The sequence below is a fragment of the Sinocyclocheilus rhinocerous genome, unplaced genomic scaffold (assembly GCF_001515625.1).
Source record: "Sinocyclocheilus rhinocerous isolate Xijiao unplaced genomic scaffold, SAMN03320098_v1.1 scaffold1549, whole genome shotgun sequence".
In the NCBI taxonomy this organism is placed as follows: Eukaryota; Metazoa; Chordata; class Actinopteri; order Cypriniformes; family Cyprinidae; genus Sinocyclocheilus; species Sinocyclocheilus rhinocerous.
Window position 1 is genome coordinate 664,493 of NW_015633205.1, and position 12,915 is coordinate 677,407.

The 12,915-nt window shown below is 37.7% G+C and overlaps 1 protein-coding gene across 5 annotated transcripts in view; it reads left to right on the forward strand.

Moving 5' to 3' along the window:
- LOC107743942 (serine/threonine-protein phosphatase 2B catalytic subunit alpha isoform) overlaps positions 1-12,915 on the forward strand; it is a 275,392-nt gene that overhangs the window by 146,422 nt on the left and 116,055 nt on the right. For all 5 annotated transcript variants that reach the window (XM_016557400.1, XM_016557402.1, XM_016557403.1 and 2 more), the window contains exon 2: positions 11,568-11,768. In XM_016557400.1, coding sequence (XP_016412886.1) covers positions 11,568-11,768 — 201 coding nt within the window. The remainder of the gene's footprint in view (positions 1-11,567; positions 11,769-12,915) is intronic.

Below are 12,915 nucleotides of genomic sequence, written 5' to 3' on the forward strand. Positions count from 1 at the left end.
AGTGCTAATTGAAATTACATTTATTACAGTATAGAAACTATTCTGCCTTATTATGTGTTTGTATAAGCCAATCCTAAAATTGTTATTAGGAAAATGCAGAAAAAAATATTATAGAATAAAAATGATTGGTTATCGTCCAGCAGTGTATTTGATTTCTTAGCCAATTAAAAGACATAAGAAAAAATAAAGCCTGCCAATTAGACAAAAGTCAAAAGTTTTATTTTTTTGTTTAGTTTTTTAAAATTTCTGTCCCCCTCATTTCTGAAATGATGGCTATGCCCCTATGTTTTCAGTACAGAAAACAGAGCATGAGTCTTCTTGTGCTTGAATGGTTTAAAGTTATTAAAATGCACACAAAGGAATCGATAAAAGGAATCAAAATTTAAATTTTATAACAAGTAGACGATTCCTGATCTTAAGCATCCTATTCCAGAATTGGAATAGATTTTGGATTCCTGAGCCTAGGTATGGGTTAACATGTTAAATAAAATGCTAGTTTTTGTCCTACCGAAAATGTGCCTGGAGTCCACCTTTGTTATTATAACAAACTACACTTTCAATGTGATTTTAAACCATTCAAGTCAAGATCAAAAGATGCCCAACCTTACCCATTACCCCACATTATTTTTTATTGTCAATTTAGACCGCCCGCTCCCGTTCAAATTACACCAGAGTTACCGACCGCTACCGCGTTTTATTCGGGAATTTAATCCCGTGGCGCAAAAAATTCGGTCGGGTCCCGTGGTTCCCGCGGGAATGCAGACCTCTACTCCACTCCACATCGCACCATGCCCACTTTTGTAGCATTTTTTAAAACTGTGGTGAGAACAAACCGGTGCTGAAACAGGGGTTTCATGACAGTTTAATTGCTGCTTGCAGCTATATTGTCAATAGTAACAGGAAGGGACAGTACAAAAAATGTGAAGGAGCTCGAGACACTGGCCAAATAATCCATAAGGTCAACCTGCTTCTCTTTTCCCCTGACTACAGTAACCAAAATCAAAACAAATGAGCACAACATGACACATGAAGTAACTTACAGAAAGTTGCAAAGTGTATTGCGGTATACATTTTTTTTTATAATATATGATATAGGTAAGCAACATCGCACGACCAAGATGTTTCCCGAATATCAGCAATGTCATTGCAATATGACATGGATTTTATTAGTATTAGTATTAGTTTAATAGTAGTTCAATAAACAATAAGTTAATATTAAGTGACGTAGGGCCTGTTTACACCTGTTGTTTCATGCGTTTTCTCTGATCGGCTAGCTAACCTATCATGAAATAAAAAACAGGTGTAAATACCCTCCAAAAAGCTTTCGAGACTGATTTAAATCTGATGGCTCAAGCCACTTCAGGAGGTGGTCTGGGATGCATTCCATATGTAACTTTTACTCCTTCCAAAATGTTACAATAAATGTGTGAGAGTGTGTTATAGGCTATATGACATGTCATACCTGGATATGATAGAGCTAATGTAACATGTATCACCACAGAGGAGTAGCTGACTATCTCTTAAGCAAGCCGACGTTCAAACTGCTGCAAATGAAACTGAAAGTAAGTCACTGATGCTCAACACATAATCATCTTAATTAAAAGTAGTAAGACTAACTTATCATTTCAGTGTTGATGCCGCTTTTTCTCCTATTGCGGTCTTTGATTCTGAAATTAGCTGATGATCAATAAAATGCAGTGCATATGTTACTTTCGTTGATGTGAACTCCATTAAATTTACATATAGTGTGGGAACTGAAAATCGGATTTATATCCAATTTGCGGACACATTTATGTGGCCAAATGTAAATGGTACTGTCTTAACAAATCAAATAGATATCTGATTAGATAATACACATGAAGTGACCAGGTGTAAACAGGCCCTTATATTTTAGACACAGTATTGCTCTATTTCAATGATGAAAATAGTTCTAATCAAAGCCACAGTAGAACTTTTGTGTCTCCGAGCAACACAGTGGCATTTTGTTACTGAATTAATCCACATTTTTGAATGAATCAAGTCAGTGATTCAGTGACCCATTCAGTAAAGACGGTCTCCTTTCTGAATGAATCAGCTGTTTGAACGAATCGGTTGAATGAATGATCCACTCATTAAAACAGTCATATACCGCCACCTACTAGTGGTTTGGTTTCATATTTAAAAGTATTATTGCATTTTATTCCAAGCTTTTCTTGTTTGTATGTTCAAGAAATTATTTAAAACAATAATCTTATAACGTTATTTAAGAATTTGCAATTTTGTGGTGTAAATGCATTTATGGCACCTCTCAGATTTATTAAACAGTCGATGTAAATACATCTAATGCCACTTCAGATGCAACTTCTGTGTTTCCTCTGCAGTGGAAAGATGGAGTTTGTTGATACTGATTTAATTTGAATGGTAAATACTCAGTGTCTTACTATTCTGAATTGATAAAAAAATTAAGAATTTGACATGAAAGATGACACATACATTTAATAAGGTTAATAAAATTGCCCATTTATAAACATTATGGAAAATGACATCTGTTTTGTTATATGCAGCAACTCATTTTCAGTTAATTGTTATTTCTTCCGTTTTCCAGTCACAGAGCACTTTATTTTGAGAGCTGTTTAAGTGAGAGAACATCCTATAACTTAGTGCAGTTTGGGGGAAAGTGTAATGTTGAATAATTTCTTTGTTTTGAAAATAAAATTTTGCATTGAAAAAAGTAGATTTTTGTTTGTATATGCTGTCAATTATAATACTTAGAAAGAAAATCGGAATCTGCAAAAATCGGTATTGGCAGGTCACACTTACAAAAAAAAATGTAATCGGCCAAGAAAATTGCAATCAGTGCATCTTAATATAGCTAACTTAATATAGTATCTTGGAATGTTAATGGTTTAAATTGCGCAGTTAAAAGAACTAAATGTTTGGATTATTTAACAACTGACTTCTGTAGAATTAATACAGGAATCCCATTTAAAAGACTGTGATGTACATTGTTTCCAAAATAGATGTTTTTAGTTTTTAGTCATGACAACTCTCAGAGAGTTTAGCATGGCAATGTTAATGTGTTTGGTCTTGGCGGAATAGATCTGCTACACTGTTGCTGCTGTGGCAGAGCAAGTACAGAGACTTGCCACTGCCAATACATCCACAGACATGATGCTGTGAGCATGTAAGAAATACTGCTGCTTAGGGTTGGGCTGATAGACAATGCCATCGTCCATCGTCCATGGCTGATAGATATCATGATGTTGAGCCGGCATCGGGATCCCCCCTCCCCCCAATACCCGCCGCAATCCGCCGCATCCCAATACTGTGTTCAGAAAGAAAATGACGTGTATACGGAACCCCTAAAGGGAATAAATACAAGATAGGAGGAAAATATATATTTCAATAACCTACTTTCTCTCACAGTTATATCATTGGGTAATTATACTGTATATGAATTGCGGGCATCAGGGAGCCGCTATTATGCCTGGCACTGAAACTGCTTTTGAATGCACGATCGTTTTTTTTTTTTCACTTTTGAGATTCATAATCTCACATACTCTGTTTACACTATGGAGTGGCAGTACTTACCACACATTTTACAAGATTAGATGTTTGTCAGTGGTGCTCAGGATCTGCAAATAATTCGCCATCATCCTCAAGTCATCTCTCCTTACTCTGTTTATGTGGTAAGTGAAATTTTTTTGTGCTGTAATGTAACAGGCAACCGATATCAATCGTTATTTGTTTTCTGTGCCTTTCTGAATACGGATTCATGCTTCGGGCACACCCCCTAACCCCCCCCCACCGATGTCATCGTCCATTGCGATGTTTTACTGTAGACATCGTCTGAAAAGATTTTTCTGGTTGACTAGTTCATTTGAAGCATTAGTCTACTAATCGCACATTTATTAATAAACAATTTAAATCATAATAATGAGCCTCTAATTGCCTACATTGCCTGATAAACGCTCAAGCACACACCTAAAGCTTGCCACAGCACACCGGCAGAAGTAATGATTATGAATATGTCAGAGAAAAACAGTAATTCATTACATTTATATAGCGCTTTTCTAGGCACTCAAAGCGCTTTACATTGTCAGGGGGTATCTCCTGTAAGGCAAGTAAGGAGGCTGCATTAACATTTTGATAATTCATTGATAAACTAGTGCTTTCTTTGTTCTCGGTTTAAGAGATTAACTCGCCAACACCGACTCATCATCTCCACAGTCGTGGATGCGCCTGTATGCATGTTTCATACGGATTACATGATTTGAGAATATTTTGGAATCTGAAAATCTGAAATTTTCCATTGGTTGGAATTGGTTTATTTAAAAGTAGACATTTTGCTTTCTATAGAAATATTTTTCATGTCTGTAATGTAAGTAGTTTTGCGCTCAGGTTCACAGAGACTTAGGTGGCAGAAAGCGCATCCTGTTTGCTTTCATTACTTTACAAAAACACAATATATTGTTGTTATTGTGAGTGTACACAAATAAACATAGAGTCTTTACAGATTCGAAAGATGTATTACTCTTATCTGTATAACCAAAAATTACGGAGTATTTTAAGAGCGAGTGACGGCACTGGCGCCTCCATCTGTCATGCAGTGATGAATGATAGACAAGCATTTGGATGTCCTGCCCAATGTACTACCACATAGACCAGCCATTAACGATCTGCGTGACTTCGCCCATGTGGATTTTAATTTTAATTTTTTTCTGCGACTAAGTGACTAATACAATTTTGGTCAACCAAGCCTTTTCTGGTCGACTAATGGTTAGTTGACTATTAGGGGGCAGCCCTACTGCTGCTGCCAATATAACATATATAAAATATCCCCATAATATTTAGAGATGCACCGATTGCAATTTTCTTGGCCGATTCCAATTCCCGATTTTTTTTTTTGTGTGACCTGCCGATACCGATTTTTGCAGATTCTGATTTTCTTTCTAAAAACTATAATTAACAGCATATACAAACAAAATTATGTTTTATACTTTTTTTATAATAATATATACTACTTTAAAATAATCCATACTTTTTTAATGCAGATATTTTTTTTCTAATTCCCCCAATCTGGACAAAGTTACAGATGTTCTCTCATTTCAACAACTCTCAAAATAAAGTGCTCTGTGTCTAGAAAAGAGGTAGATGTAATTTCCCACTATGTTTCTTAAATTGTCATTTTTTTTCACCAACTTTATTAAATGTGTCATTTTTCACATCAAATTCTTATTTAGTACAAATATTAATACAAATTAATAAAAATTAATTCAGTTAGAATAATAAGAAACTGTAGAGATGTTACCATTCAAATGAAATCAGTATCAACAATCTCCATCTTTCCACTGCAGGAAACAAAGAAGCTGCATCTGAAGTGGCATCAGATGTATTTACACAGACCGTTTGATGAAGCTGAGGTGCCATAAATGCATTTACACTGCAAAATTTCGAATGTATAAAGAATTTTATAAAATTAATGTTTTAAATATTTTTAAACATACAAATAAGAAATGTTGGGAAAAATGCAATGACAGATTTAAATATGAAACCAAACCAGTAGGTGGCAGCAAATGACTGTTTGAATGAGTAATTTAGTCCTTCATTTAACAGATTCGTTCAAACGGCTGATTCATTCAGAAATGAGGCAAGTGTCTACTGTCTTTATGCATGGGTTACTGAATCATTGACTCATTTGATTAGTTCAAAAACATGGATTCATTCAGTAACGAAACACCGCTGTGTTGCTAAGAGACACAAAACAGTTCTGCTGTGGCTTTGATTGGAACTATTTTCATCAGCGAAATTGAGCAAAAGCAGTCAATATTGTGTATAAAATATAAGTCACTTAATTTTAACTTCTTGTTTATTGAACTACTATTCACATTGCAATCGCAGTTCAATTCAATTCAATTCAATTTAGTTCAATTCACATTGAACTAAATCACATTGCAATCGTGTTGAAACATTTTGGTCAAGCAATGTTGTGTACCTAAATCATATATTATACTTTTTTTTTTTTTTACTCCCGCAGTATGCATCTATAACGTTCTGTGTGTGCTGTTGCACTCATTTGTTTTGATTCCTGCACGAGTCTCTCTCACACACTCACTCAGGCTGCGCAAGCCTCATCTGGCACGACATAAATACATTATCAGTCGCTGTAAGTGTGACGTCGAAACAGACCGGCTCAGAATCGTCAGACTGGCCGATTCAGGCCGGTCGTCTGTCACTGGTCTGGGTCGGTCATGCGGAAAACCAGCTGATTCCGGTCCCTGGCCGGTTGATCGGTGCATCTCTAATAATATTACATACATGAAATCACCCCATAGCAGATCTATACAGGTGGAGCTGGGGAAGGTGGATGGTTTCTGAAGTGCGCTACAACTGCTACAGCAAGCTGTAGCCAAGTATTTGAATGTTGAGCAGCAAGCACATTGGCTGCTGATGTGAAAAAACAATTAGCTGCACCACGTAAGTAGTGATGTGATTATATCAGATTGAGTTAGAACCAGATAGAGCATATCAGATAGAGCTGAGAATCGGCCTGCGCCATCCATAGTTTCATGACAGAACCTTGCATTTCTGTCATGACAACTCTCTGAGAGTTTAGCATGGTAATATACATGGCAATGTTAATTTGTTGGTCTTGGTGGAATAGATCTGTTATGCTGCTGCTGCTGCTGCAGAGCAAGTACCGAGATTTGCTACTGCCAATACATCCACAGACATGCTATATATAAAATAACCCCCCAACAAAGCAGGAGACACAGAAATGGACAAGATAAGCCAATATATATGCATGTTGCTGAGTGTGAGATATACTGTAAACTGCTGCATCAGCGGAGATGCATATATCCACATGGAAAGAATTTGAAAAAAGGACAGGATAGAACACCCCCACATAAGCAGATCAGTACAATTTATGTGTGCCTTGGCTACCATGCCGACCGGCTTAACACTGTAACTATGCTCTATAACTACGTGTGCCTGGGCTACCATGCTGACCGGCTTAACACTAGTGGCCTATGGCTATGTGTGCTTTGGCTACTACGCTGACCGGCTTAACACTAATAGCCTATGGCTATGTGTGCCTGTGCTACCATGCCGACTGCAAGCTGATGAGATTAAAAAAAAAACACCTGAAGTAAAATTTCATGAAGCCATTTGATAATTGTCATTGACATAACTTTTATACACTTATTTGTATAGTAAAGCCATTAGGAGCGATAAAAAGAGTGTGACTCAGACACTGCTGAGTGTCTGAAATCAACCGCAAGCTTAGCACAGCTAATGTAAACATTGGCTTTAGAAATAAGCAGTGTGACAGTGAGATTACACAGCTAAATATGGTGAACCCTGGTTAAAGTGTAAACAAACACAAATGCTTATTTCATGTAAACCTGTTCTCATGTGCATAACTTGTTGCGTGTCCTCACTGCAATTACATATGATAGACTACTTGTTGCTGCAGCTGTATAAACACAGTTGCGTGAATGCTACTGTTTATATGCTTAATATTTTGCTCCTGCATATGAATAAAAGACTGTTAAACACAACGCTTAGTTTAATACTTGTTTATGGTTGCTCATTTAAAAATTAATCAACCAGACCACATAGTATGCACAGTGAAATTGAGTAAAAGAATGTTCACTTATCTTAGATGTTGATTTCAGATGCTTTCTGAAGCACGCTGCAACTGCTACAGCAAGTACTAGCCAAGTATTTGAATGTTGTGCAGCAAGCTCATTGGCTGCTGATGTGAAAACAAACCAATCAGTTGTGCCATGTGAGTAATGATGTGATTTAGGGCTGGGCGATATGACGATATTATCATATATTGACGATGTCTCGTAAGTAGTTTAAGCACAAACTAAGAAAAGTAAAGCCAGCACCTTATCTTTTCCAAAAAAAATTTCAAGGGTGATGCACATAGTTGCATTGAGTATGTTCTCAGTACATGCTCGGATATTAAATGCATGTTTATCTCAGTATATGCTCCAAACGAACATGTTTGTTTTATCAACAGCTTACCAGCATTATACTGAGTCTCAACAACTACCACCCTGTGATAGGTGGTGACTTTAATGCAGTACACGTTGCCTTATTTTACAAGTCCCAGTTTAAAGTGGCCCTATTATGCCATTTTTACGGTTCCTAATATTGTTTTGGGAGTCTCCTACAATAGGATTACATGCATGCAAGGTCAAAAAATGCTTTCGTTTTTTCAAAATATGCATTTAATAGCACCTAATTTTTCAAGCGATTCTCAAATGATTAGTTGATTCATCTTTCAACAGCAAGCATTTTGTGAATCCTGCATTGAACTCCCCGAGATTAGAGAAGCAGTCGTCAGTAGAATGTCGTGTTTGTGGGCGGGTCAAGTTGTTTGCGGCCGGCCAACGTAGAACATAGGCACATTATGCAAATGTGTAAGTGGGATTTGACTTGTTTACTACTAACGACTTGTTTCAGCTGTTCAGAGTCGATTCTTTAATTTGGGAGACAATAAATTGCAACTTTGCAGATCATTTACATTCACATGCAACTACATTACACACTGCATGAAAGGCAATACTGGAAATGGCATAATAGGGGCACTTTAATGTTTCATGACTTCATGAACAAGGTAATGTATGTGATAAATGGTGATTAAGAATGATGTTAAGGACTACACTTTTTTCAGCTCATCACAAGAGTTACTCACACATTGATTATCTTTTCATATCACCTGTTCATATGCCATATGTCAACAACATTGACAGTCTTACATTTTCCTTTTTTGTGATCACTTCTAAACTTAGCACTACCTTGTCTTCATTTGAAGAAGTATGATTCCCAGTGTGCACAGACATGCTTGATTGTACTGAGTGCACTTCTGGTTACAGTGTTTACATCCTTTTTATTAAAGGGGTCATCGGATGCGACATGCACTTTTACAAGTTGTTTGAACTGAAATGTGTGTTGGCAGTGTGTGTACACAACCACCCTATAATGATAAAGATTTAATCTTGTTAAATCATTTCCTCTTTTTTCAAATCGAGCCGATCTCAGATGCCTGTTAGTGTGATATCACACTGACAGGCCCCGCCCACGATTGTTTGATTGACAGTAGCATTTCAGCACAGACTGGACTGGTGTCTTACCTTAGACCTGCCCTGAGTGAGCTGTCATCAGTCCACCATTGTTTCACCGCCGGAGCAGATGTAGACAAGAATGACTCCTAAGCGATTGAGGTAGGTTGTTGTTGGATGTAATAATGAACATAGCAGTCGTCATTTACTCCCGACATCTGAGCCGCTGAAGATGCAGTGGATTACATTTGTTTCTGAAGGGAATGCACCCTGATCTACCTAAATGCGTCTACCTTCGCGCAAATCATTCGTGATCCAGCTTCACCTCCAGAAGAAGTGAGTGTAAGGTTTTTTAATGAATCTTTGCAAATCACCTTTGTTCTGCTGGGAAACCTTGGGTCCTGCCATCCATGTGGATGTCACTTTAAAACGTATCACCTACCTAAGCATTTCTGCAGACCATATACACCCTTTAATGGAAACGGTATTCCCTGGTGGCTGTGGCCTCTTTTAGCAGGATAATGCGCCCTGCCACATAACAAAAATTGTTCAGGAATGGTTTGAGAAGCTTGAGGTGTTTGAGGTGTTGACTTGGCCTCCAAATTCCCCAGATCTCAATCCAATCGAGCATTTGTGGGATTTGCTGAACAAACAAGTCCGATCCATGGAGGCCCCACCTCTCAACTTATGCCGAGTTCACACTGCACGATTTTCAAAGACGTCGCGTCACTGTTGGTTTCACACTGAACGACTATCTGGGGTAGCATTCAGTTGTTGCTGTGTTCACACTGCACGATGGCACGACGACAGGAGGTTACACACTGCATGACTTTACAATAGGAAGAATCGCCGACAGCTCTGTCTGGTGCAGGGTTGCCAGGTTTTCGCTACAAAACCCGCCCAATTACTACAATATACAGTGGGTACGGAAAGTATTCAGACCCCCTTAAATTTTTCACTCTTTGTTATATTGCAACTTTATTCAACAATTCTTCTCCTCCTCATCCCGTTTGCCACGGCATGCTGCCATTGTGGAGAGTATCACGACACATGCGCTTGCTCTCCTCTAAATGTAAACAATGCATGCGCATGCTGTTCTCAACATGTAAACAAGGCACAGTGCATGCGTGTTCAACGTAAGCAGCAGCACACACATTAATTGTTTACATTTAGAGGAGAGCAAGCGCATGCGTAGTGATACTCTCCAAAATGGCAGCCCGCCATGGCAGACGGGATGAGGAAGAGAACATTTGTTGAATAAAGTTGTTATTTTTGTTTTCTTTGTGCACAAAAAGTATTCTCGTAGCTTCGTAAAATTACAGATGAACCACTGATGTCACATGGGCTGTCTGTGGAGGGTCAGAGAACTCTCGGATGTCATCAAAAATATCTTAATTTGTGTTTCAATGATGAATGAAGGTCTTACGGGCTTGGAATGAGGGTGAATAATTAATGACAGAATTTTCATTTTTGGGTGAACAATCCCTTTAAAGGATCTGCTACTAACATCCTGGACACCGTCTGGCATCTCAGCAGGAGCATGCCTAGATGTTTCGGGAGTGAATACAGGGACATGGGGACTGTACACACTACTGATTTACATTATGGGCTGCTGTGATAAAATTCACCCAAGTTGGATCAGACTGTAAATTCAGCTTTTTACTTTTGTAATTATTAACGAATTACACAATTTACGTATGTAAGAAGTAAAGATATTTAACTAGAATATTTCGATCATTGAGATCCAATGTGTGATTTAAGTGTTCATTTAATTTTTTTGAGCAGTAATGAAATTATAACAATATCAACGATACTGAAAAATACTGATAAATAGCTGTGTATTATTAAATGTGTTTGAAAAATATTATCAAAGGTGGCCCGTTGCTGATCGTATTACTTTATTTTCTAGATAATTTTCTACCCATTTCTTATGAATAAATGGAGGATAATTGGAGAGGAGGGAATCAAGATGCTGTTAATACAGAATTCACAATACATTACAGCATAGAAAGGAACAGAAAAAAATCACCACAGTACTTCAATAATTGCCTGAATTTATCTTAAATGTAATACAATTACCGCTTCCAAACCACAAAATGTTTTTTAATGCTTTGCCGAATCTCCCATTTCCCTAATTAGCTTTGTTTAAAATGCCCATTTGTCCTTACTAGATGGCATGCTGCTTGTGTTTGGGTGTATATTTGTGTGTGTTATTGTATAGGAGTTACCACTGTCAACTGAACGTGCTTTGTTTGTATACTATTAAAATGTCTTTTATTTCAAATGATGTCTTTTTATGTCAGTTATTATAATTAATGGATGTTATGTCGACCAATTTATTATTTTTGCTGATTAATTAATAGCAAAGACAATCTTTGGAACTACTGGATATTGGTATTTTGAGTTATATTGAATGAATGATATTGTATTTATTTGTCAGAAAATATCTGTGTTTTTGGTTACCACCAACAGTAGCATAATGAAAGTCCTTTCTGTCTTTTTTCCTTCCAGCTGTCCCGTTTCCCCCAAGTCACCGACTGACTGTGAAAGAGGTGTTTGACAGTGAGGGCAAACCCAAAGTAGATGTTCTGAAGGCCCACCTCACTAAAGAGGGGCGTGTGGAAGAGAGTGTGGCACTTCGATTAATTGGCGAGGGAGCGGCAATCCTCCGTTCGGAGAAGAACCTCCTGGACATAGAAGCCCCAGTGACAGGTGAGTGCTCTCCTTTAAGTACTGTGCTGAGATGCTGAAGTCTCTAGAAGAGACCCATTTGAACCCTTTTGAGTTCTTCTTGAGAATTTTTCAGTTTTTTCAAATTTTAGGAAAAAATCAAACGTAACTCTATATAAGGTTTTTATTAGGGGTGCTCCGATCAGGATTTTTGAGGCCGATCACAGAAAGCAGTATCTGCCGATACGATCACCGATACTGATCTTTTTAAAGCCTTCTTTTTATCATGTAGAATTATTTATAGTGATGATCCAATCAGGATTTTTAGACATTTATTCAGGGCCCCAAATGAATAGGGGTGGAGGGCGGCATTTTTTAGACATTTTTCAAAAATATATATTTATCTCACCTAAATGTTTGATCATGCACTGCATTTGTGTTTTTACAAATGTGCAATTGTTGCACAATAGATTACACACAGCACAAGCCTGATTTCGTGAGCTGTATGTGGCTACGTTTCCATGCACAATTTTTGGTTCAATCGGACTGAATTCATTCCGATTGATGAATCTGAATGTAGTGTTTACAAGAACGCTAAAGAAAGTGAACGGGTTGATGTGCGTGTTTATATGTCACAAGCTTCAAATCAGAATTGATTTTTATTTACATGCGCACACTGCACAAATATAGAGTTTCTCACTGTTTGCACATAACCACATTCCTACACGGTTTCTTTACTTGTTTTTAACAGCAGAATTAATATGTATCCATTTATGAATAAATATACATATAAACCGCTGTGCTGTGCAGTGCTGCTCATATTTATCACGCAGTAAAAATGCCCCTCCCCGCGCCCAAAACGGGTTGCCTGTGGATGAGAATCCAAAACAAGGACTGGTGAGAGGTTGTCCTGCTCCACTTCACAGTTGCCGAGTGAAAGGAGAGTTTTATAATGACAGGACCACGCATTTATACAACACTTAATTCCTTTATTCAAAAGGAAGAATTTTTTTTTTCGTTCCGCGCGTCATACATCATTACGCTATTTCTGAATCATTGCACATGCGCAGTCCTTTCAGTTTCGGGGTTCAATCCGATCGAGTGTTTACATGCACTCTCAATCGTATTAGAAAAGGAATAAACCACCCCCTTCAATCCGATTGAAATTTCATTCCGATCGAGCTCAATC